At 36.1% G+C, this 27,557-nt stretch overlaps 1 protein-coding gene across 2 annotated transcripts in view; it reads right to left on the bottom strand.

Moving 5' to 3' along the window:
• DTNBP1 (dystrobrevin binding protein 1) overlaps positions 1–27,557 on the bottom strand; it is a 72,536-nt gene that overhangs the window by 18,348 nt on the left and 26,631 nt on the right. Inside the window, exon 7 of one of the 2 annotated variants that reach the window (XM_055704456.1) lies at positions 20,692–20,714. The exons of the other annotated variant lie outside the window; for it this stretch is intronic. Within the exon in view, the coding sequence (XP_055560431.1) occupies positions 20,692–20,714 (23 nt within the window). The remainder of the gene's footprint in view (positions 1–20,691; positions 20,715–27,557) is intronic. 2 annotated transcript variants of the gene reach the window in all.

Genomic DNA, 27,557 nt, shown 5'->3' with positions numbered 1-27,557 from the left:
TGGCAACACCAGCATGAAGTAACAGTGTAGTTTTAACTGGTGCTTGTATTGGTTTAGCCTGCATTAACAGATAAATTGATTTTTTCAAGTTTGCTATTCAAATCAAACTGATCTAAATGACTGCAACAATAATATTTCAAGTACTATATTAGGCTGGTTTAAAGATATTGTGCAAAAACTAGCAGGGCTTTTCTCATGTGTGCAAGATCTAAGAACTTAATGCCTTTAGATTAATAAATTATTTTAATTAATAGAGATTAATAGATTTATTTATTGGGATTAAATACAGCTAGAGAAGTTTTCACTGGATAACATAACGAACCGGGTCATCTGTATCTTCATAAAAAAGGCGCAATTAACAGCTAGGACTTTTTCCTTATTTGATGTCCACAGTTTTACACCCACTGCTTATGAGGGGAAATCATTATCACTAAAGCAGTATAAAACTTAGTAGGTCTATCAGCTGCTTTGCCCAACACCTCAACACATACATAACAAGAAGGCAGACAGCCACGCAGCAAAGCAGAGAGAGGATGGAGCAGACATGTGATGTTACTAATGCATCAGCGGAGCGCTAAACGAGAGAGAAATATGGAAGGAAAGGAGATAAGCAGTAAGAGAAGTGAAGATGGGCAGGGGTGGAGGAAAAGGGCAACTGACAACTCAGATTGCTGAACAGAGCTAATAAATAAGATACAACCCTTTATTCTGGATTCCTCACGTCCAGTCCAGATCAAACAAGTTGTGAGGAGAAAAACAATACCAACCGGGAGAAAGAAATTTAAAACAGGCACAGAAGGCTTTGCCATATTGAAACCAAACACCAAGAACAAAAAGCCACTGCAATAAAATCAGCCATTACCTAAGAAATACGCACTACTGAAGCTACTCTGCCAGACAAAAAAACACAAGAGACCATAGAAATGAGTGAGAAAGCACATACTGCGTGACCATCAGTGACTAAACCCTATGCCTACAGTAAAAATGAACTGACAGATGACACCTAGGATACAGTATCTTATTCAAGCAAACAAAGAAAACCCACCTAAAGGATGCACAGACATCAAAGTGACAGTGAGGAGCGAACAAAAAGCAGAAATTCAGGAAGCTGATAAAAGCACAAGGGGGAAGGGAACAAGGAAGGGGGCTGACTTAAGAGGGAAGTCCATGTAATTAGGACTGTGAAACCTGTAGAATATGCTTCCTATAAGATCATTCTGTTCAACATATGCAGCTATACGAAACCTCTCTTTCACCCCCTTCCCCTGCCTTCTTTATTCCAGTGTATGGATGCCAGACCAGTCTTCAACGTCTCCTGTCACATCTTGGGACAGCGAGTGCTTATTTGTGCCTGTGCTGCAACAGTACAAAATGAGGAATTAATTCCCGACACCTATATCAATCAACTTCTGCCATTTGTATGTAATATAAAAACATTCATCTTTAGGCCAAATAAAAGTACAAAATATTTAATTTATAATATTGTCCTTATTCCCTGAATATGTATAAGGCCCTAATTCCACTTTTAATTTTTTTCTTTAGAATATTTTAGCAGTAATTAGTCACATGTACTTTAAACCTCATGTGCATTTCCTGCTTACTGTAAACATGCAGTTGATTTCTGAAAGAGTTATATTTCTTAACTTTTACTCTATTCCTCTAAACAGACCTCTCTGCACTAAGCATCATTTTCTATGGCAAGGAAAATCACATGCTATACCTTTCAAACAGGTACAGCCACATGTACCTGTAACCATTCAAAAAGCCCATACAGAACTGCACAGTGATTCTTAAAAAATAATGCAGAACTGCTGATTTTAAAGATAAATTGCAAAAAAAGGTGTACTGATCCTACTCAGTGGCCAGTTCTTCCTCACTTTCATACCTAAGCTGGCATAGCACACCCTGAAAAGCTGGATATCCACTAATTTTAGAAGATGAGGATATCGTTAGAACACAATATGACCTTTATTAAATATGAATTATTTTTTCACAGCACATCCGGCATGACAGTGGGAAAACATTGCCCTCAGGCCACCATTATATCTGCCCTGTTTCCTTCTCTTTCTTCCTGTCATCATACATCTGCTTTGTCAGCCCCAACAGCATCCAATTTCCATGGGCGAAGAGATTTGTTGCCTTCTTTTTAAAGCAACCAACAGTATTTTTATTTGATACTAACACAGAAATAAAATTCTGAAGTTTAAGATTTAAGCTTTCAACGGAGATTGAGGCAGAGTATTTCTCATCTCTTTGCTGCTGCTGCAGACTCCAACAGATGACACCACGTTTGATTTCACCAGCTTCATACAGGGAAAATTTTGTCCATAGCCATGAAGACCAAACTTTATTTTTTAAATAAAAGATTAAATTGGATGGAAGTGGGATACAAACAATATTATGGGATCTAAACATTTGATGCTCAGACTTTGCACTGCCTTTTAAAACACAAATGTGATGAGTCTTGAGGTGTCAGTGGGAATCAACTAAGAAATACTATGGGGGCATTCCTGTTCTGTTGGTGGAAGTATTTTCTCTCCGGGATTGAACGAATGAGACACCAAGTAGGTATTCAGCAAGTTTTGAACTTCAACCTATTGTGATTCTCTTAAAAACTATCAAATCTCTTTACAATAGTGACTATCCAAGACTAATGAGCACTGAAGCATGCATAAGGAATCAAAGTAACATCATTATTATCATTTCATGCTCTATAAAACTGTAGACATTTGGTAAAAAGCCTCCTATTTTTAAATACTCTTACTGATATTACTCCTTTGAAACTATTTTTCATGCATGTCTTACTTATTAAATAAGTTCCCTTGACGATACAAGTGTTTATATATGCAGTAAATACAGTATCAACATCAAACAGTGCCTCCATCACAGAGATGAATCTAACCATAAAGTGCTGAAACTTTGGTCCAGAAGGAAGAAAAAAGCACTAAGACTTGATAATACATCAAAACGATATTTTCAAAATAAAATTGTTAATTTGGTGCATTACTCAAGAAAGCAAAAAATTCTTCAAAACCAATCATAAAATATATAAAAGATTATAGATTTTCATGAAACATTAATTAGTTCCTTTCTTTCACACAAAAAAACAAACTGTTGGGTTCCCTGTAAAATGCTAGTTTGCCTATATATATTCAGAACAAGGGTCTTTTTACAACATTAATCTAGTTTAAATAAAATATGTGTATGTATTTTTCACTACTTTATGTTTATGAATTAATTTTCTACATTAAAATCTCTATACAGATGCAAAACCCCTAAGTAAATTTTAATAAAGGTAGATGTATGAGTACATTGTACTCAACGTATTACAAATAATTTCACATATGAACACCGTAAGTATTAGAAGGCTAGAATGAATTGCATTTTGCTGAAGAAATTTGCAAGGTAGCAGTTTCCACTTACCATTCAAAATAGGTCAGAAATTATACACTTGCATACTACTATTATAATCTATTTTTAAAGTGAAAACTGTAATCATATCAGCAGCTATTAAACACTCATGACCTGTTTTTTCTAACACTAGTTTAATGCTTTCTAAATAGTAAATTGAATGATGATACTCAGCCTAGGGGGGGAAAATACGAGCCTGAGAGGGATCGCATTTTCTAAGCATGCATATATAGCAATGTATATAGAAATTAAAACAAGAAATGCTATTCTTAAACCCACAGGTAAAATGAAGCACATATATTACAGCGAACCAGCCTATAATGATATAGGTCACATCTGATGATTCTTTATTTGGAAACACACCTCGTGATCAGATCAGGAGATGGTGAGTTCTGCTCACATATAAAGTGAGCCTTCAATGTAGGGCATTTCACATTTAATTTTGTTTTAAATATTCTTCAAAAGTCCAGGTAGCTGAACAGATTTCACCCTTCACCTTTACTCACCTATAGCAACAGTTTTGAAAGATTTGAGAGAAGGGCAGCAGTCAACTAGTCACATCAGCAGTACTGGAAGCATGATGTACATCCACCGAATCGCCAAGGTTATATAAACTGATAGAGCAAATTAAGACCACACTCCTTCCCTGCCTCCCAAAATACAAGCTACTCAACTACTCAGTCATTACAAATGGTATCTTTGTTTCAACTAGGAGAGTAACTGTCAGAGCCCAGCAGCTGAGCTGCCTTCTCATTCCAGAACAGATCTGGAGCCCCGGAGCTGGGGCGTCTCAAGCCAGGCAGCACACAGGACGTGCCATTTGCACTTCCACTGCCCCTTGCCACGCTCATCATGAAGCTGAACACAAAATTCAGACTTTTCAGATCACTCCAAAAATTCTGTAAAGAGATGACATAGGAAGTCCTGCAGTAAGTCACTTCTCAGGTGGCACGCTGACTGGATTACACCCAGCCAAGGAGTAACAGTACCAAAGTACAAGACGAAGTAGCTGAACTATAGAAGAGCTATGTTTAGAAGCAGTCATCAAAATACCTCTCCAGGTATACACACTTTTTGACTTGCAGAATTCAACAATATCAGTATGAACTTGGAGCCTCCTGAAGTGTAAGACTCCAAAGAGAAACAAAATACTTGTCCAAGTCTGATATAGTCTTAAAAAAGTCACAGCACAAGGAATTCTTAAAATAGAAGCTTGCAAAATGCATTATATTGTCAGAGCAAATCTGTCTCCATCCCACCAGAGATGCTAGCTCGGTGATCCGCATGTGACTCCACCTATCTTTTAAGGAAAAAAGCTGTCCTAGTCCACTGCTTGTGGGCTTTAAGGCAAAGTTTTGGCAATTGTCCAACACTTGGAAAGGGAGGGCATGCAGCTTTTTAGATTTTGTTTTTAGGTCATGACATAAGAGATCCCACTCGTCCACTAATGCTCCATTTACAAACGCTGAGAGAAGTCAGCAACTTGTACTTAAAGAAAAAAGGAAGGCACTTCTAAAAAAAAAGCTACAAGGTACAGAAACTTCATTTTTATGTAATTTAACACCTTCCACAGAGCTTAGTAAAACGGAAAAAGGAGAAAACATCACATACTACATAGAACTTAGAGCCAAGGATAAAACAGCATGCTTTTGTCCATGGCAAATAGGCATTCCTAGCTAAGAGATAATTTTAAACAGAAGTTTTAAGGGAAATGAAAAAATCAATTGTATTTTTATTGAATTTTATTCTGTCCCCTATACTTAGAATATGAAAGGACATGTTCATCGCAGAAATGACCAGACTAAGTTAGAGGTCAATGCATTATAAAGTTAGCAAGTGATGTTTGGAGCTTTTGTCATCTGTGAAGGAATCCAAATTGGGTTTGGGACTTGAGATGTGGTTAAGTCTTCCAGCAATGATAAAAATCAAAAAGCATTCCCACATTTTTCCTCAGACTTATCCTTTTGAACAAAGTTAATGGTTATACACAATCTCGTGGCTTTATACAGAACTCTTCAGAGTAGCCTTTGCAGGAGCCAGATGCCATATTGCCTTTCTATATCAAAACAGCAACTAAGAATGATGAGAAAGGACATCACAGGAACAGGGATCCAACTAATGGAATATGGCAAAATTGACATCGACATAAAAAAGTATCAGCTTAGGTCATCAATGATTAAATTTATACCATGGAACTATTATTAATTCTCACTGTCCATAAACAGAAAAGCAGCAGTTCCCAAGAAGCTCACAATCAATAGCTTATGAAAGAAACTTTGATACCCTAAAGATTTCAGTAGAAGTTGTTCAAATACTCCTATGTTCCTCCGTCTCAGTAATTTGATAACTACGCTAAGTCAGAAAACAACTGACACTAGAAAAAAAAAGATTGAACAGCATCACAACACAGGCAGACAGTATTTTCAGTGCTTACAGGATTTAAGAAAGCCTCTTTGCTGAATAAATACTAGAACAGTTTAACATAATTAACAATTAGCTGGAGGCATACTAATTACTACAAAACAAAACCCCCAAACCACCCCATCCCAACACACACCGGCCTTTCAGGAATTTTTCTTTTTCTTGATGCTAATTCCTTCAACAGGTTTACATGTTGAAGTCTCCCTGGAGCCCCCCCTCCATCAACCAAGCCAAGCACTCCTAGCATCTTGTGAAATAAGCTCTCATAACTCAGTTGTTTCTCTAACACCTCTTCTCATTTGCAGCTATCTGCTGGAAATCCCATGACTGATCCACCACTGGATGTTCTTTACCCTGTTCACAGTTGAATTAACCTCAATAGTTCATTTCTCAAGTGTGACTTCATGACAGAGACTGTTTTCCTCCTAAATAATTTTCACTCAGCCTGTCACTTGCAGAACTTTTTGGCTTGCTGTTAACCAGCAGAGGAAAAATATTGTTTTCTGCACGTTTTACTGCTGTTAAGAGTCACCTGTTATCAACATTTACCTTCATACTTGTGCTGCTGCCTGAACAAAGCACAGAATACCTGACTTAAAAGTGAATTAGATCTAGTATTTCTCAAGGCTGATACTGGAATCATACACACAATGCATATCTTTCTTAAGCATAAGAATCCTACTTAAAGAATGCTTTGCTTAGAGAAGCATCCTGGACTACTTCTTTCATTCAAAAAGCGCAGTATACGTGTTCAAGTTGTCACAGTACTCACAAAGTCAATTGAAAAAGCATCTTTTCTTGAAGTATCTTAAAATGAAAATGTTCTATGATCGAAATCTTGAACTTTCATGAACTGCAAAGAGGACTATACAACAAGAACAATGGCACGTCTGAAATTCATTCATGATGTTTTTAACAATGCATTAGAAATACCTTTAGACATTGTCTTGCATTTTACAACTTTCTTGCTAAAATAATTTGATTTCTTTTGTCTCAGAAACCTGCAAAGTTTCCAAATTTTTACAGCATATGATTTAAAATATATTCTTTCTTTGGTCTGTGTTAGAAAAACACTTTTATGTTTCCTCCTTTGTTGTAGAGTTAGTCCACAATTCTTCCATATGCCAAATTCATTTTCACTTCATGAATTTTAAGACAATTAGACTGAATAATCACTAACATGCAGGAGAAATATTTAGTTGTACAAAAGCACCCTGAACTCTAGGTAGGGACAAAGCGAGGGAGGGAGAAGTACCTCTGCCAGACTTACTCCTCTCTGTAACTAGGAGAAGTTTTCATACCAGTTATGGTTCCCCAAATGTGCTGAAAGTCAAGGACTTGGCTTTCTGTTCTGTCAGCCTTCCTACAGCTTTGCATCCAAAACATGTTCAGATGTGATGAGAATCAGATACTAACGGACTGGCAGCACAACCCTCTATGTACTGAGAAGCAAAAAGGGAAAACAGATGTCACCCAAACTCCTAGTGTGGATAGACTCCCTCTAGTCACACAGGCTTGTGGAGACAGAAGCTGAAGCTGCAGACCCTTCCTGAGGACCCTGCTCTCCACCAAGTGTCAGAAACTACCCTGCACATGAGACTAATCACACAGACAACTAATTAGTGCTCTTAAACCAAAGGTAAAAAGCCCACCCTTCTAATTCCATCGTATGCTTAAAGAGACTTTAACAAGAGGTACTACATTACAGCTACGACTAAGGCTTAGGACAGTTGGGTCTGCAAAACTGCAATTCCCACATCACTGGTGAGCCACAAAACCTGAGCTTTTCAAGTACCCGCCAGTTCCATTTCCTACCTGTGTGAACACACAAGATACATCAGGTGGTTTTCAGTGTATTTTCAGTTGTCTTCTCCATGAAGTATGGTTTTTTTTCATTTTAACATACAATAACCAGAGAAGAGATAATAAATTGATGAGGATTTAAGATTACAATCCAAGTTAAAACCCTGCTGAGCCAATGGAAACATTGGTGTGTGCGATTGGTCTGGAGCGATTACATAACCATCTAATTAAGCCAGAAACTTATTCCTATGAATGGCACCATTCCTGTTTGATTTAAAATGAGACACAGCCGACTATGTTTTGATCAGGTCTCATTTATGCAATGTCAAAATAGCATTAGCTGGTTTCTACATAAAAGGGAAAAAAAGGGCTGAGTGACACCTCCACTAGATTTTTATTTCGCCTTAAACCACAGAGTAACCAAGTGATTAAAAATGAAACGATGTGCTCAGTTAGTCAAAACTGCCTCTTGCAGCCTCAACTCACACACCCTATTAGAAATATGCAATTTAGAAATACTACACACATAAAAATGCTTTACTGATTTTTTAGTATTTCAGTATTTTTATTATTATTTGCCATTTTCCTAAAGAATACTATTTCACCTGTTCAGTAAAAACAAATAAATCGCAGAAAGAATGCCACGCTAGCTACAATATTGAAGAATTATGTTTGTGCAGTTTCAGCTCTAATGCCTTGATACAATTTAACGCAGCATAGGTAACACTCCTAAATAAAACTGACAGAATTGTTTACCAGAATACCCACGTATTTGATCCATTTACTGACTACAAGTTGAGAAACATTCGGAGTTCTCACATGCCCGCATGCCCACCTCAGCCATCCGCCCTTTCCATCTGCATCATTTAAACCTGAGCAGAGCAAGTCGTTTAGTAACACACTGCTGTGAAAGGTGGGCCTGAGATTTATGTAAGGACGTGCTATAAAGAAGGAATAAATTATTTCTACCTCAGCTTTTAAAACAATTCTACTATTTCTGAACACTGTAAGGACCAGAACATTATATTATATGTATAGTAACACTATAGAAAGAAATTGTGCCATGTGGAAAAATATAAAGAGCATATAATCTCTTACTGTACATTTATTTAGCTACAAATCAAACTGATTAAATGTCTGCACTTAATTTACATTTCTAACATATAATAAAATAAAATAAGCATGCCAAAAGAAAGAATACTGTCATTATAAAACTGTTCAAAAATTCATTCACACCAAGATGCAATCACAGGCCACAAGAGCCTACATACAGCCTTTGGTCTTTCAGCACCCCAGAAAGTATCACATCTGATCTTGTTAGAGAGATGCAATCTTTTTAAAAGCAGGTAGATGAGTATTTCTTAATTTCTCATTAATCTCAGCCTAGACAGGTGGTGAGCAAACAGATTCTCATAAAAATGTAAACCATTTTTAGTTTTGCTTTATTTTTTGCTGTCACCAAGCAGAAGTAAATGTGAATAAAACCCCATTAGAATAATCCTGGCTAACATAGAGGTGCTAACCATTCCAATATTAATGTTGATACGCAAGATTCTACTTACTGCTACTACTTCCCAGCAGTAGTTGGAGGACTGATGTTGCTAAAGCTCACATTTATAAATATTCTCCAATTCCATATCCTAATCCTTACAGAAGTATAATTTCAAGGTTGGCCCCTGCCTCACACACAAAACAGCTATTCTACTGTCTAGGATATGATAGCAAGTAAGGAAAAAAAAGAAAGATTCACAGCTGCGCCCCCAATTCACCATACTTCCATTTCAATTTCAGGAAAAACAAGAAAAGGAAAAAAAAAAAAAAAGACAACTGCTATCAATATGTACAACTTAGTTAAGGATACAAAATAGATTATACCAGTAGTGTATATATTGCTTGCAAAACTGCCAATTTTGTGTAGAAAGTGGTAACACCACATAGAGCAGAACAAAGATAATCTTTGCCATCTTTAAGTGAACAGTAAACTGTTCTGTCTAGATTTATAAAAAACAATTATTTTGATAAATGGAATATTTCTAATCAATACAAATGTAAAAGAGTTCTCCTGTATCAGGTGAATTGTTCAAAATATTTAACTTTACATTGTTATTTAACAGGACTATCAAATTTTGCGGTCAGAATTATAACTCATAGGTAGAGCTTTGATAAAGCCATGCTCCAACAGGTTATTAAAATAATGTAATAGTTCAATTTACTCTCACCTTTTGGTCCTGGACAATCAACTGAAAAAAACCCACGTGAATGATAACAGAAAAACAACTCTTCTACTGGTTATATAAAAGAACAGAAAAAGAATCACAGTAGAAATCCACATCTTAATTCTATTTCAATTTATGCACAGTTCTAAACATCAGCATAAAAATATTATTAATTGCATTAACAACATTGTTTCATATGACATAGGGTACTCACACTGATGTAAATGACATTAACTGCTTAATTTACAAATGTGTGGGTTTATTATTTATTATTTATCTGAAGGAAACTAAGAATTAGCGTGACTGCATTTATACTAATGAATTCACTGCTCTAATTTTCTACATTCAGTTTTATCTTCAGATAATAATTCTGTCTCCCCTCACTCTCTAGTATCACCCCACCCTTAGGCAAGTCTGCTTGAATTTTAGCTAAAGATATCTGTGCATTTGTATTCTTTTACTAATTCCAATTAATATTACCTTGATAATAATGCAAAGCAACAGACAAAAGCAAAGCAAAAACAAAAGCCCTGACAAAACAGACATTAAGTCACTGTTTCTTTCAAATTTGCTAAGTCAAGGTGATAATTAACTTCTCATTTATAGCAGAACCTTTACAGAACAGGCAATGGTGGTAACTGAGGAAATTAATTAAGCTAACCTTAATTTCATTTTACATTTTACATTAACTTGGCAAATGAAGCTGACAAATAATAAAGATGATAATGAAGTTCCACCTACATGAATTCTTCTGAGTATTCTCAGTGGTTCCCGGAGATGACATGGCAGTAAGAAATAAGCAAGTAAAAAGAAACACAGTACTGGTCAGGGTGAAGCTCCAGTTACCAAGCAGCTCCGCTGATGTGCATCTTCATTGATGTAGAACAAAGACCGATGCTAGAAGGCTGCTTTTGCAAGGCAGTGATACCACGACCGCCAGTTTTCAATGGGTCACTCGCACACGGATGCATACACATGGATACTTCAACTCAGCGCCTTGCCAGAACCTGAACACAAGCTACCAGCAGCAGGGCGACACCAGAAATGCATGCATGTATTGGGGAAGGTACCACATGCTGCTAAATAAAGGGGTGCGAGAAAGAGAGAAATCTTCCCAGCAGGCTATAATCTGATGACATGCAGTTACAGCATGTGTTTACTTGGCAGAGAGCTGGGAGCATGTGAAAATGATTTAGAAGCAAGGAAAAAGGTACGGAAGGGTTCTGAATTCTTTTTTTATTAGGCGATGTTCACAGGGCTCTCCCCTCCAAGTATTTTTCCTTAACATGGCTTAGCTCAGATACCCCACGAACCAGATTACATACTATTCTTACTTCACACATAAAATATTAAAAATCTTGGACGTGATTTTCAAATAAATTAGGAGCAGTCTCCCCTACTGAAAAATGAATTTTCTGTATTACATACCCAGACTACATTTTCATTAAAAAAATTCAAAAAATGGTTATGCAGTTAAAAAACATTACTGAAACAGCATATGATCGAGAATCTTTGGTCATGGTGATGCTGCAGTTACATAATGGTGCATTTGTGTTTCAAAAACTGTAAGGCAATTGCTCAGAATTGGGAATGCTGGCATGCATTGCCTCGCCAGTTTAGGAGGGTGCACAGTGCTGCCGGAATCCATGATAGCCGTAAAAATTGCTTTCTCTTACTTAGAAAGATCACATTTTGAAAAGCTTCTTGGCGACAATTACCAAAATACAGAGTACAGACAAAAGGCAATTGTGCAACAAACACCTCTCCAATCATCATCGTTAGAGGAAAAATTACCAAGAATGTATGGGTCTACAAACTCGGTTTTATTTCACCGGTGACAATAACATCAAAAGTATCTATGGGAAAGATTAGAAGAAGAATAATAATCACGAGATAATCCCACCTTCAGTCTGGACTTCGGTAATTAAAGGATGAATTCAAGTCAGAGCTGCAGACAAAATAGGCTTCTATTTTTTTCCACAGCAGTCATTTAAGCATCATAGACAATTAAAATATTACACCTTTAAATGTTTTCTTTTCTACATAAACTGAGTATGACAGGACTTATGTTCCCATGAAATTTTTTCTTATTATCGACACAGTTAGCTATTCACCCTGGCAATAGCCACAGAAAATCTCTATTGTTACACTGGCCCCCTCCACTCCTCACAAACCCAGGATGCTGCAGGGCTGACTCCAGCACAGGGTCAACTTCTACTGCAGCCGACAGGAGCTGTGCCCGCACCTCCAAAAGCCATCCGATTTTAAGATGCAGTCATGTCAAAATTGTTGCGGTGCATCTGACCTGTGACAGGGTTTTTGACTTCGTGCAAGACTAGAATGCCAAAAGAGTAGGGCTTGAGGAAAAAGAGAAAGCTACATAGAGGCATGAATATTAAAATTTGTTGGGAGAATAAACTAGCTCTCTCAAAACAAAAAGCAACATAAGACAGGATGAAAGAACATAAGGGTGCCACATTAAAAACCCACAAGATTCTCTAAAAATACATATAGATGAAGCAGAATTTTTAAAAAAGAAAGCCTAGCTTCCACCCTCTCCCCATCAGAATTAGCGTTAAAAAAACCTGAAAAACACAAGGTTTCAGAAGCACCTCTACTCTTAGCAGTCTGTTGGCTGTATTAACTCATTGTTTGAATACTACTTTCAGGTGATAGCCATCATATAAAATCCTGAAATCTTCTTGAGCAAAGAGATTACGAACAAGCAAACAGCACTATCAAATTGGTAACATACACAGTTACATTATAGCCAAAACGCACAATAAATGAAAAGTAACAAAAGCATTTAAAGCATTAAACCAGAAGTGGTTTGGGTTGGAAGAAGCGATAAACCAAAATCTATCTTTAATCAGCTGAGTTGCAAGGGCAAACAACATTTGTTCCAAGGAAATCTGATTAGCTAGTTTGTCCACAAATAATCTGGTATCTCTATAACATCCCTTTCTAAATTTCAGATTTCCTTTAGAAACTCAACTCTCTATTTACAGCTTTGAAAATTCAGACCCATTTCCTACATGTATAGCCACCTTAGAAACGGATGCCATTTTACAACGAAGACTGTAATACAGCCAAGCCTGTACTGCCGCTATCAAAGCAGTCCTGGTTTTCCCTCACCAGTTCAAAGGTAATCAAAAATGGGCAGGGGGGATTTCCCATAGTATCAGATAACTAATCCACCTGACAGTGCAGCCCACCTTTTGGCAAGGCATAATGGGAAATAGTGTTCTGATGCAGCAATTGAAGATAAAATCGTTGATAATTTTGTTTCTACAGTTTAAATACACTAAAAAACCACTAAAATCCCTTTTTTTCCCCTTCCATTGAAACGTAAATCTGTTTCTTCTACAGAAACTACTGTCTATCCTGAGGACTTGACACTTGTAGATGCTAATCTATTGGGTAACAAATTTATTTCCAGTCATCTGCAAAATGAATTCATACACAAGACACTTCCATTGTAGTTTGTTTCACCCTAGTCGTAATATTTGATCCAGCAAATATTTTGCTGTCTTGTCAAAGGCATCTAATAAATTTTCAACGACACCTAGTGCCCAATACAACAGTGTTGCCAATTGAAAAAGAAGTCATGTTTAGGGGGTCAGCGTGAGACAAGCAATCGTTCTTGTGTTCTATCACATGCAGTTTCTGTCAAGACAAAAAATTAAGAACTTCTACTGCTCTTGCGTATATATTCATATATAGAAACAAGTTCTGAAAGTATGTCATTAAGTCTGATAAATCAGCCGAATAGGATTAGATGGGTACAACTTGGCATCATCTACCTGTGGGCTACAGAAATGTACATTTGAAAGCTTTTACGTCTCAGTGCCAGTGATATCTGCCCCTGTATGTAAAGATTCAATTATTTACTGGGAAGGATTGAAATCAGTGAAAGACCAATGGTGAATCTTCCTTAACTTTCTTTATTTAAAGGATTTTAAAAAAAATATTTTAAAAAGGCTTGACTTGAAGTCCATACCTATTTTCAAGGAAGGCAAAAAAGAGGACAGATGTTAGAAGTAGCTAGATTCAGATCTAGAAACATATAAAACATGCCCTGAGAGTTAAACAGATGTGTCTGCAAACTTAAAACCACAAAAATCAAAATCAAAAGAATACTTTATCATTTGGTTTTCTTCTCCATCTGTCTTACCCTCTTACACTATAATGGAAGACTTAAGTAGTTAAACTTCTTTGCTTTTCACTCAGGGTTTGACTAGAAGGGCCCAAGTCTCAAATATTTCCATTCTGAAGAGAATGGTTATCACATACAGGAGTCTTGATCAATTCTTGCCACATACAATACAGCACATTCCAAATTGCAAGGTTCTCCTCCCACAGCCTGGACAGGAAAGAAGCTGGTAACACACATTATGAACTAGAAATCTATCCGAATATTTTCAGCTCATAGCAAAATAATGAGGAAAACACCTGAAACCTGAATATCCTTGAAATTTTAACTCCATCTTAGCTTTATTACAATGGAATTAAGCCATTGATTCCCAACTGTTTTCTGGTATGTCAAAATAAGAGTTGTCTTTTATATCTGTGTTACAAGGTTTAAATATTGAAGTTTTTGACTGTGGTCACCTAAAGAAATTCTAAAACAATCAGGAAACACTCACAGCAGGAAGCACTGCCTATATCCCACAGCATGTTTTGAAAGAGGCACCCAAACAACCAAAGACACCCTCCTTCCTATATACAAATGAGTCATTGAAATGCAAAATCACAAAATACAACAATTAAATTAGAATTCTTATTATTAACCGACTTGGTTATGGACACAATTTGTCTACAAAAAATTCTGCACAATAAAGAAACACTTTGAATGTTCCTAATGTTACAGGCTCTGGGGTATTATATTTGGAAATGTTAAAGTAAACAAACTCCATGTGGCTGCTATGATTTTGTACCACAACATCATCTACTCTTGCTCAGACAAAACACACAGAATTGTGTGCTCAAAATTACAGCACAACTTCTAAAACAGCTAAATCATTGAATGCATGAGTTTTGTCAACCACGAGCTGTGATCTTCATTGCATGTTACCCATGCATCTGGAAGACGATCTGAAGATTAGGAAAAAGTTGTTTATTTTGATAGCCATCAGAATACAGCATGATAAAGAGGATCCCTAGACTCAAAGAAAAAACAAAAATCAGTTTGACACACTATTTGTTGAAGTGAGTAGATTTAAAAAAAAAGGAGAACAAAAGGATGGAGGCAACAGACTGCTCCAAATATTGTGCGCTTTTAGAAAAGGGAACAGTGAAAGCCAGGAAATTAAAGTTTAGATACAAACATATTTAAGCTGCTGATAAAAGGACTGGAAAACTGCAATTTCAACAGAAGCATCTTAGATGCATGAAGAGGGATGACAAAAGGTCCACATATCAAATGTGAGCAAATGACTTAACCTATAAGAGAACTGGAAGAAAAATATCTCTTTACTTCACCAGTCTCCTTTTCAGAAAAAGTATTTTGATGAAGCCCTTACAACTTATCAGGACTTTTTTGGGAGAGATCTCTGATGCAAAGGGCTGAAAACATATTTTGTTGTATTGCAAACAGAAGTGCTGAAAATGGTCATATGATCTGTTTCCCCAAGCTTGAATGAAACTAATCCTGTTAAAGCTTAGAAATATGCATGACTCAGTAGCCAAAGCCATGTGTGTATCTGCCCTTGGAAAGTTTCTGCCACATTTCATTGTCCAAAAGAGCTGTGTTGCTGATTTCTAAATGGCCTCTATTGCTTTAGTTTTCTTTCCAGAAATGAAGTCAAAACATTTAATCCTAATCTTTTTTCCTTTTTTTTTTTTTTAATAAAAAAGGAATTTTAGAAGGAATTTTTAACTCTATCATGTACACAGTTCCCATTCGGATAAAGTCTAAAGTAAATTCAGCAGCATATGTTACCATTACCATTGTGTAATTCTACTACTTTTATAACTTCACAGGTTTTTCCATTATCTATCTTACTGCTCTGCTTCACCCTTCTGTCTTGTAAAGAGATTAACAATATTCTGTAAATATTTACGATACAGTCCTGGCTGCACTGGAACAGAAGCAATGTTATATTTAAAAAAAAATTGACAATTAAAAAAAAATTGTACCATGTGCCTAGAAGGATGGTAGAAGGATTTCAAATCTCAGTGCAGTCATAAGTGCACTAGGTTTCAAGTATCAGGACGAAATAACCACATATTTGCTATCTAATTTCTAGTTTCTCAGCTGTAAAAATGAAAACAATACACACCCTTTCTAAACCATGGAAGAGTACAATCCATCAAATACTAAAACCAAATACACATTTACACAAATATTGACTAAAATAAATTCTACTATTGCAAGAAATTGCCAAGATCCACAGCAGAACACTACCTTTCCCCGCCCCCCCCCCCCCCCCTCCCTTCTGGTTTTTGGGGTTTTTTTGGCAGCTTTATAAACCTCAGCCAGGACAGGACAGCACTGAGCATAAGCCAGTTCCTACAAGCAGTTCTCTGAACACTAGAATCGATGCACACCAGGAAGAAACTTGCAGGCTACTTCATATGGCATACCCAACGTTTTCATCCATAAAATCATCACCTTTTACAGCAAAGCTCTCTGACAGATAAATTGCTAAACAAATGAATTGGACAACCTTTGAGATGTGTTGCCCTAGTGCACACTCACACTTCAGGTACACAAATGCCAGTGCTGTAGCAGTATCAACAGGGACACCACACACTCACTCCCTGCCTTCTTCACAGAGAGATGATTTATATAAAGAAGCAGGAAAGCTTCTAACCTTCACTTTCTCAGCATCACAGATTATTAAATAATGTTATGCTTATATTGCAATAGAAAACCCTTGAGGTTGAGAGAGACTGAAGAGGTTTGTTCTGCCCCTGTACACTATGGGTACAGCAAACAACGGAGGAGAATGTCTGGCCCTGTAAATACTCTTAAAGCAAGAGTAGGAAAAATAAAACCTGCGTTTTGTAATGAAAGAAAGCACGATCTGTAATACAAACGTGAAGAACAAATTGTAAACCAGTATCTCCATTGGAAAACAGAAAAAGAGTTAATAATTTCTTAAAATACTATTACATACTTATTTCACGCTCCTTAAAGGTAATAACGTTGATAAGCAGAGTGTTAGTGGATTCTCAACACTTTCTAATGCTGCAATCCAGGTGTATACACCGAGTTTTGTTTGAGCCCCTTCTTGATGACACCTGCTATTTTCTAAGAATATAATTAATAGGTCAATGAATTACCACTTTGTACCTCAGCCCACACAGCAGGAAGATCTAAATTAAACCAGAAATAATTTTGTTTCTTGGTTACGTAAAGGTTGATTTTGTTTCAATATTAAAATAAGATTTTAGTAAATATTAGGTACACAAGGGCACTTAAAATGTTTATAAGGTTACAAACATTTAAAGATTGTTCACAAAGTTACAGTGGTCCTATCCAGACTACACCTGTGTATCTATAGCTATTTATATTTACACCTACACAAAACTACAGGGAACTAAAGCTTTAAACCAGATCTGAGACACCTGTGAAGCTGCCCACCTGCCTTGTGTCAGTGCCAATATATAAGTAGCATTTTTTTTTTGTATTCACTGTAAAAATGATGGGATGCATCACTGAAAGTTTCTAGTGCTGTGCTATTCTGACTTTCAGACTATACCATTTTGTTTCTTAATTCCAGTAAAACTTATTTTCTCTCCTGAACAAGGCATAAGAACTGAGCACTGCTGAATGTGAGAGTTACACTTGGATACTGAAAAACGTGCATACAACCCTCTTTTTACCCCCTCTAGCAAACATATTTAAGGAATATTTTTGTGGTACGTCAGCTTCTGCAGATTCAGATACAGAATGAACTTACATATATTTATGAAATATATTTTTATGCAAGACATTTATCATTCTTAATCTGGAAGCCAATACTTTTTCACATATGGTATTCAAATTCACAAGTTACTATGAAAACTGGCATTCCTGTTCTTTTCCATTAAAACATAATCTAATGTACAACGGTTTCAACTGCACATGCACTGAAAGATGCGAGAGTATATAAAGGCATTTTAAACAATTCTTCTTTCCTAGTCCTTGTGCCAGGTATGTTATGAACTGAATGTTTATGAACACATTTCACACTGGACAGTTATGCAAAGATGAATTAGTTGAGGATGTAGCCTATACTTGCAATATAAAAATGTAAAGAATCACCTACCCAACTACTTAACATATTTCAGTTGAAACCAACCGTTCTTGAATACAGCAAACCACAGTTACGTTCTTATCATAAAAGCTTTACACAATGGTACTAAAGCTTCCTCACCTCAACCTTAATATGTATTAGGTAATATAGCACCAGGAGTGGTTTGCTTTTTAGATGACTGTGTTACATGTTAACACATGCTGCCTTGTCCTTCCTGCTGCCTTTTCCTTCTTCTGTGCCAGGATTTCTATGGCCATCTACCAAGTTATTTCAGCATGCTTCATCAACCAAAACTAAACCAAACCAAGCAACAGATCATTTTCCACACAAATCCAGTGAGCCTTGCAAGTAACTTAAAAAGAAAAAGGCAAGAAGGAGCCACCAGTTAGATTGGGCAAAGCTGCTGTAGAACCGAAACATCTGTCACTACATAATCATTAATCCTTTATGACCAGGAAGCTCTTATTCTCCCTGTTTCTAATTAGCTGATGAAATATATCCTAGATACTCAGAAATAAGCTGAAGGTCCAAAAGGCCAGAAAATGACTGACTAAAGCCAATCTATTGGCTTGAACACCTCTATTTCACAATGCAGGTTGGTAACAAAAATTTGAAGTAGCATCAGATCTGAGAAAGAACAACTTAGTAAGCAAGAAATAATAAAAAAATTTCCTCCGAGTATGTGCTTCCAGTCAGCTGTGCACCTAGTTTTTAGTAGCTTAATCTCAAATTCCTGTGAAAATGTCAGGCAAGACAATGAAAGTTGTTGCCAAACTCAAAATACAGTACGTGTTATTTATTTTAAACCATACTGTTGTTATCTCATAGGAAGAATTTAGACTTGCTTGATTTGACTATTCTTGAAAGTTTGTTGGCTATTACTCCTCTCTCTTCTGTCAGGTACTAGCTCGTCCATCAGTTCAGTGTATGAAAAAACATAGATTAAGCTGACTGATGTTTAATATCCATTTTTAAAGATCTGTCACTCTGTGCTTTCCCAGCTTTCCATATCTTCTGCCAATTCTTCTGAGTATTGCAGAAGAAATTTGATCAGTTGGTTCAAAAATGTCCAACAGACCTAAGCATCCTCTAACCTGGTCTTTCCCTCTTACAGCACAAGTTTCTACTCCTTCCCATTGACAGTGACTGCTTTAACCATAGACTACTGTTGAACTTAACAGTGAAGAAACACGCAGACTTTTTGGCATTTTTCTGGACATGTATGCAATTTTCCCTCTTTGTAGTAAACTAAAAACCTTCTCTTAGCTACAAAGACAAGCCTTGCCTACCCAAGACAAGCCTTTCATAACCAGTATTGGAAATCTATATGCCTCTGTATACATTACAGAACCAGTTGCTTAGTTTGGTATGAATTTCAGGGTCAACACACAGCTAACACCTTCCTCTTCCATGAAAATAATTGTCTTTGTAAAATACTGTCAAATAAAGTTACCATCTCCATTGGAAAAACAAGCTGCCAAGAGAGAAATAACATTGGAAACTATCCTCCTGGCTTCCAGAAACTCACTTAAAACACCTAATCAATACAAACAAAACCCCCAGGATTCACTATTCATACAAACATCAGGTACTACAGAGTAGCAGCCTTGCTTTGGAGCAGCACGAGCTTAGTGTTATCTTTGGTTTTGTATTGAGCTAGTCTGTGTTGAAAGCTATCAAATCAATCAAAAAAATAAGGGTTGTTATGGTAAGCTACAGATAAAGTGACATTTTACATAATCTGTGTTGCTTGTCTATTAATGTTAGCTTTATTATTTTCCTTTATCAGCGTTATGTAAAGATGAGATAATAATGAATTGAAAAGGCAGAGAGAAATGCAGTTGATAGAAACTTCCACCCCTTCTTTCAATTTCAAGAGGCAATTAATTGACATAAGTCAATGTACTTGACTTCGTTCTCATAAATAAAGACTAGTCACAAAGCCACAGTCACACCTTACTCAAAGCAAAAGATAATAGCAATTGTCAAGCTGATCAAACATCAATATTAGCTGGTAGACAAGCCTGCATGTAAGATTTACTGAAAACGGTAATGTGTGCTATCTATGCACTGCAGACAAAGCAGTAATACATGATAGTTTCTAGCCATTCCATATTATCTAGGACAAACATTTGTATGTATCACCATGTATATCCAGCAAGTTGAGCTACAAAAATTGCATTTGTTTGATGTAACATAACACTGTGAAAATGTCCCAGAAATAGCTAGACAAAAGTCTACCAAGTAACAGCCTGCGACACATGTCAAAACCACATTCATGCTAGGAAAGACATCAACTAGTTGAAGACAAAGCCCTTAACTTCCAAAACTGAACACCAAGGGAAAGACTTGAATTAGAGAATCTCTGAAACCTAGCTAAGACAACAGAACCATGTGTATTCTTCCCACACTTACTACTCTCCTGAAGAAACCAGCAACAAGAACAGGTAAACTGAAAAATAAACAGCCTGCTGCGTTGACGTAAAACTATCATTATCAAATGCAGAACTAGAACAGTTCCTTACTAGTTTCACTTAACACAAGGATTACTGTAACTCCTGCAAATAATCAAGTAGAAAATTAAAAATAGAATTTACCTTTGAAGGTCTCAAGTTCCTTCCTGTTGGAGAAAAGCAGAATTAAAAACAAACATTATTAGAAATACTACATCTAGAACTACAGGAGATATTTTACATGGTTTAGCTCATTAAAACAAAAACCCTGAAGAATTTGATTATCATTGTATGTAAGGGTAATATTATACAATTTTATCTAAAGCAAACATTATTAACCTGTTTAGAAATAAGACTACCATCTATTTATAAATGTGCAATTATACAACTATTGCACATTTATAGCTAGCCATGTAATTTCTAGATATACTGTTGCAAAAATAACCAAGGCTTTAGGTACTAAAGCATCCATTGCTTAGCAGAGCTTGGCCAATTTATAGCACAGTGAATAACAATCAGTGTTCCAGTTTTCTCAATGCTATTCCAAATACTTTTGGCAACAGTGAAGGAGAAAAATCTGACGCTATCACTCACGCAGCTACCACACACTTCAGAGGCAACAGAGGCATATAGTGACACCCCTCCAGGAGAGGATTTTAAAGTACAGAAAGAGACAGATAACTACAACACTCACATACCAGAAAGCCAAGAAATTAAGTCAGCAGCAATAGTACCTTTTTTCCTTCATACCAGGTTCCCTTCCACTTTTAGTAGTCACACAACTGTGAATGCAAAGGCTATAAAACTAAGAAAAATACCTTCTGTATTTTAAAGAAATTGCATAATGCCCCATTTGCCATCGCTACAAAGTATTGATTTATCGTCCATTTAGAGGCTAAAGAAAAATCAACATAATAGCTTAAATAAGGCAGAACGCTAACCTTTTCCTTACAAAATGCTCATTTATAAAAAACATCTTTTCAGTCTGTGCCTTGCAGACTGCCTAGTTAGATTCTGAATATTGAAAGCAAAAGTGATTATAAGAAAAATAAATCTAAAAAGGACTGAACTAACAGCTGTCCAGATAAATGACTCTATTCACTACCCATAGACGAAAGCCTGCTTCAGTCATTACTGAGTCACCTACCATATACACTGTTTCACAATACATATGCTATACCGTAATAATAATTCCTTCTCCTCTCATTGCAACATATGATGCAATTCAGCATTTATTCTTGCATCAAGAACAGACAAAACTGCTTCGAGCCTTGAAATAATTTATTTTCTAAGCAGGACAAAATACTTTAAAAGAAGCAAGAGAATGCATTTACCTCCACATTTTCAGTGAACATCCCACTTCTGTCACCAAGTGTCAAATATAGGTTTTTGGAAGAATGGGTGTTTTACCAGGAAATAATCTATAGTGTGAGTTACAGTAGACAAGCCTATTAGTTGTAACTTCCTGTGAGTATCTATTTCCCTTCATGCTTCTCCTGCATCCTTTTCCAAAGCTAGTTTCTCCCTTTTTTACCAGAGAAAAAAGCTACTTCACAACACCTATGATTTGCAGGTTCATATCCTAATAATTTTTTCTTCTCCTGTGTACTCTAAATAAATTACAAAAATATTAAAGACTCTCAAAAGTCACACTCATTTTTTAATAATGGCATACTAATCCAGAAAACAACAATCACAGGAAATGCTTGTTTTCCACAGATTGAAACAAAACCATACTGAGGAAGCATCTTGTGAAAGTAAGAGGAAAAAAACTATACTACTTGCACCCACCATCAGGAGCTCTTATGCCACCTGACTCCAAAAGGGAAGACAAAACAATTACTGTCATTGTGTTCAAACCGATAAGCAAGCAAGATGCTAATAAAGTAACCAACCCACAGTGATAGTCATTGCTTTTGTCTAAAACCCCAGATATTTCCCTTTTGAAATCTATCAATATTTTTAGAGTTCATGTGCTAATATGCTATCGCTATATTCATATATGTAATTGCCGTTCATTAAGAAAGTTGGAAACAAATATTTGACAGAAGTTTTTTTTTAGAATACACAACTCTGAAAAATTTTAAATATCTGCAATTAGCATACAGTAAAAATATAGGTTTGGAATCTAAGGATCGGCATTTCCTAGTACCTTCATACCAATTCAGATCCAAAGGCTGACGATTCTTTATATTTTAGACAACATGAATGAATCAACTGCATCTCGTGTTTCTCACAACACTCTTAAAACATACATTTAGAAATATATATTGGAAATACGCTTACTGAAAATACGGTCTACATCAACAACATGGAGGATCTGGTTTTTATATAATCAAGTTTTCAATTTATTTGGATGTTTTTAAATTTTAATCCTAAATCTCATTCATCATCATGGTAAGATCATCTTTGGTAAAGAACCAGACACTATGACTTGTAAAGACACAGGAAAAACAGATGGCTTAAGATTGTATCAGTACATTTTCTAGATAGGTAGTTACAACATTCTGAACAGATATACAGAAAAAAAATGTAATACAAAGTATTAGATTTCTTCTTCCCTTTGTAAGCAAATAAGTATTTTTGTATTTATTGACAAACTGTCAGGAAAAACATACCTCCTACGTCTTCTCTATGAGTCCAGAGACAAACAAATCATTTGAAGTAGTAAATACATTTAATTTACGTGAAGAAGGAAACCACATATTTGGAACACTGACACTCTATAAAAAAAAGCAGCTTGAGTAATTAAAACAAAAAAAAGATAACACTGAAAACAGTTTTGGAAAACTGTAATCTTCAAAACAAGGTTAAAAGGCAAGTAGGAGGAAAAACTTGCCTTGGCAGTAGGCCTGGATGAGTAGCTAGGACTGCTGCCTCCTATTATTTTAGATCTTGCCATGTTAAATTAGCAGCTTTGAAGCTATATATTACATTTTTGTGTTTGTTTTACTTTAAATTGTTCATTCTTTGAGATCATTTTTTACACCAGGTTTATACAAAAGCTACAGGAGCAGAACTCAGCCTTTGATGGATAGCTTACTAGCAACAGCATACTCGAAGACAAAACTGAAGTACAATGAATCATCTCAGCAGAAAAGATCTGCCAATTGCTTCAGCTCAGACGTGGATTATCCTGTACACGGTTTCCGCAGGAAAAGGCTAGCCTTCCCGTCCATCCCATTTGTCTAACTAGTTTAAGGCAACTGAAAGCTTTCCATAGAGAAATGCTCCTGGATTTTACAGTTTTTGTCCCCCAAAATTCCTGCACTTCACAGATGGGTGAGATAATCCTTTCCATTATTATTAGAAAAACACACCCCTGCCCTGCCCCTAGCCTCGCTACACACGAAGGCTCTTGAAGCCCCATGTGGGGCTGCTCAGCATCTATCCAGGATTAAAGGAACTCTCATGCTGAGCCTGACCACTAATCAATTCAATCTACTTGGCATCTAACTATATGCTCTTTTACTTTACCTACTAAATTTTAGGTTAGTGCCAACAAATCTGGCTAGTTACATGAATAAGAATATTCTTTACTTTTTTACAGCTAAGAGTAAGCTTTCAGAAGAAAGGATTTAATAGTTGTACTATAATATAATATAGATACCTCCTCTCAGTGAAAGATGAAGTTTAGTACCGCTGAGCAAGAAAAAAAGGCTAAAATAATCAGACTATAAAGGCACAGAGGCACTTTAAAAGTAACCTTGTTCTGTGTGCTGTAAACTTACGAAGCCCAGCTTTTTTCCTGAGAGGCAAGAGGCTGTACAGCTCCATCTACACTGGAGTTATACCCATGAAAACTGTTCAGCCACATACATAAAGCAATAATTTTCATCTCTTCCTTTCCAGTTGCTTGTTTCCACAAAATAGATAGAGGGTACGTGTGTGTGTCTTAATTACTCCAGGAAATTCTATACCACTCAAATTCAGTTGAAAACGACCAACGCTACGGCAGCAAGAGCAACAATTGTCAGGAAAACCCCAGTTGCGTAAGCCTGGTTGCCTACTTCTTCAAAAAAATACTATGTCAGGACAAAGATGACATTCAGGTCTGTTTTAATGCCAGCATAAGAGACACGCTAATCAGATTCTCAGCCCCTCCTGAGCATGATGGACATAGGTAAATCTGACTATAAATCCCTCTATGTGCCATGCCTAAAAAGGCACAGCTTATAATGTCTCATGGTTCAAAATAACTTAAATGAAATCAAAGCACTGTTAATGTAAGAGATGCCACTGAGAACTTCTGTGAAATGTCTCATCAAAAAGAACCTGAGCCACAGGTACAGAGAAAAAGAAGATATATATAGACATTGAAAAAATACAATACTCCATTTCAGTCTTAAGTAAACCTTTTATACCATTTTTTATCTGCAAGAAATACAATAAATTCTGAAGTGAATTAAAACTGTTGTGCCTTGAAGCTCTGTTGAGAGAGGATGTGTCTTTTGAATTATTATTTTTAAGTTAGCTGGAATTTTCTGATGATCATGTCAGTGGTCTCAACTTCTTCATTTACAGAGAGTTCAAGCTTCAGGGTGGTAAAACCCCATAACTTTGTAGACAAAAAGTGAAACAAACTGTCTACAATATATAACTAATCCCACACAGTAACTGACATGACCAGAACTCACACAAAGACTTAGAAGGAAAATACAAATTCCCAATTACCTTCCCATTCTCCTCAGGCTTTTCATTGCACCTTTGGATTAACCCTGCTTTAGTCACTGAGCAGAAGAGATGGACACTAGGAAGATTATATTCATTATCACTGATTAACAAAATTAAATCCAGAAAGAGGAATATGGGAGGAGGAGTCAAAACCATCCTGCTTTAACTTTGAAGTCCATGGGATTTTAGTTTGTTCAACAGAAGACAAAGTTCTCAGGTTCTATTGTATCTTGCAAAGGGCTGTAACACTAAGATCAATTTTCTGAATGTAACAAAACACCAGGGGAATCCAGTTAAATACCTAGAGACCACAGAAACATTCTTTACAATGATGCCAGCTGCCAGAATTGACAGTTCTGTAGTTGATCTTCATGAAAAGAGTAGGCAGATAAGAAAGTAACAAAGTCATAAACGTATGTCAGAAACAATTTTATAACACTAGCTCTGAAAGTAACAGTCAGTAAATCCAAACTACAAGACACATGCATAAACAAAAGACAATCTCACGACAGCATATGGATGATAAAAATTGAGGACTAAATTTGAAAGATTTTACAATGAAATGTGTTTATAAAAGTTGAGTTGTTAATTTTTGTTTGTAAATAGTATTTACATCTAAAGAAAGTATAGCTTCTTGTGTGCAATGTAGTTTAAAAATACTTCTGGCACCTAACAAGAGCCACGTGGGGAATTTTCCTCTGGATGTCACCAAAAGGAAAAGTAAAAAACCTAAGAACTCAAAACTTATGTCACTTTTATGGTGCACAGAAATAATTCAAGTACTTTATGTACTTTGGGGATTAGCACTTAAGATAACAACACAAAAATGTTTTCCCTACCACAGATTCCTTAGGCACCCTTTTCAGATCACTTAGGCCAACTACTACTTTGATAATACCTTTGAGACTTAAGTAATGAAAAGACCAAGTAATGAAAAAAAAATCAATAAAATCTAAAAGTACTACTAAAATACTCTTGAAATTAAGCAGCAGGCAAGTCTTCTATTTATCCAAAGAAACACTGAAGACAGGTCATGATTCTTTACCATCAAAAGCGACACTTTATCCAGTAAAAGAGAAGAGCAAAGACCTAAGGCATTTAAATAATGTTGCAGTGGAGATTTTTTTGCTTCCATAGTCAAATGCAGCTACAAATCTGAAGTCTTTCCATCTCTTCCAGCAAAACTTCCACATTAACTTCATTACAGAAGATGGACTGTATCAAAGCAAAATTTTGTAACAGAAATTGCAAACATTAACTGGTAATCAAGCTAATAAATACAACTACGAATAAATACTACCCTAATAAACTCAGCAGTTTCAGGGTACAGTGAAAGCATTTATCTTTGGATAATAATAAAAAAAGAAACAAATACTTAGCTTGATGAAAAACGCTGGAGGTCACCTTTCAGGTGCTATCATTCAAAAGAACAGTAAAAATGAAGGAGATGGCATTAAACCCAGAGGAAAATGGTAGAAGTTAAATCATTAAAAGCAACCAAGTGTTTTGTCCTCTGCTAAGAGATGGATACAGGCCATTAGCAATGGAATATATATTCGAACTATATATTCCATTTAGCATTGGAACCACTCCAAACTGGAATCTGAAATGCTGAATAAATTCTTAGCTCCCTTTAAGACCTTATGCCTTCAGATGTAGATTTTGCACAGGACCAGTTTTCACTTTGCTTTCATGCTGTTGCTATCTAAAAAGAGGGGGCAGCTTTTAAATTAAAAAAAATTAAATTTTTTTCCTTAGTATGCAATGTCATTGGATCACTAAAAGATACATCTACCAGCACAGGGGTTTTTTATCATACAACCAAAAGTTTAGGAATCAAAGTTTAAAGTTGAAATTTGAGAGACAAAATTTAAGAGAAGATACAAACAACTGCAAGCTACAAATAAATCTGAGAAGCTACAAAGAAATGTAAGAGAAGCTGAAGTTTAAGAGAAGATACAAACAACTCTACCAAAGGCCACCTCCACCATCAACGCTTATGTTGTTATGAACAACGCAAGTCGTTCCTAGGGAGAAAAAGGGTTTCAGCAAACCTCTTTTTGGTGAACAGCTACACAACAAAATCCAGACCTTCTTTTAACTTGGCCATCAATTTCCCTATATGCATAAATAAAAAAAAAATTACAGTACTAAAAAACTGGCCCAACTTTGTTTGCTAAGTGACATATAATACACAAGACCACAAAAATAAAGAATTAAAAAAGGCCCGTATTCCCACATACACTCTTTACCTAAAATGCTGAATGTTGTTCCACACAGCATGGATGCAATTGTGGCAGATAGAAGTTACAACTTCTACCACTTCAGGCATCCTC

The sequence above is a fragment of the Falco cherrug genome, chromosome 3 (genome assembly GCF_023634085.1).
Source record: "Falco cherrug isolate bFalChe1 chromosome 3, bFalChe1.pri, whole genome shotgun sequence".
In the NCBI taxonomy this organism is placed as follows: Eukaryota; Metazoa; Chordata; class Aves; order Falconiformes; family Falconidae; genus Falco; species Falco cherrug.
Note: the sequence above shows the minus strand (reverse complement) of the source record. Positions and strands in the feature narration are given on the sequence as shown.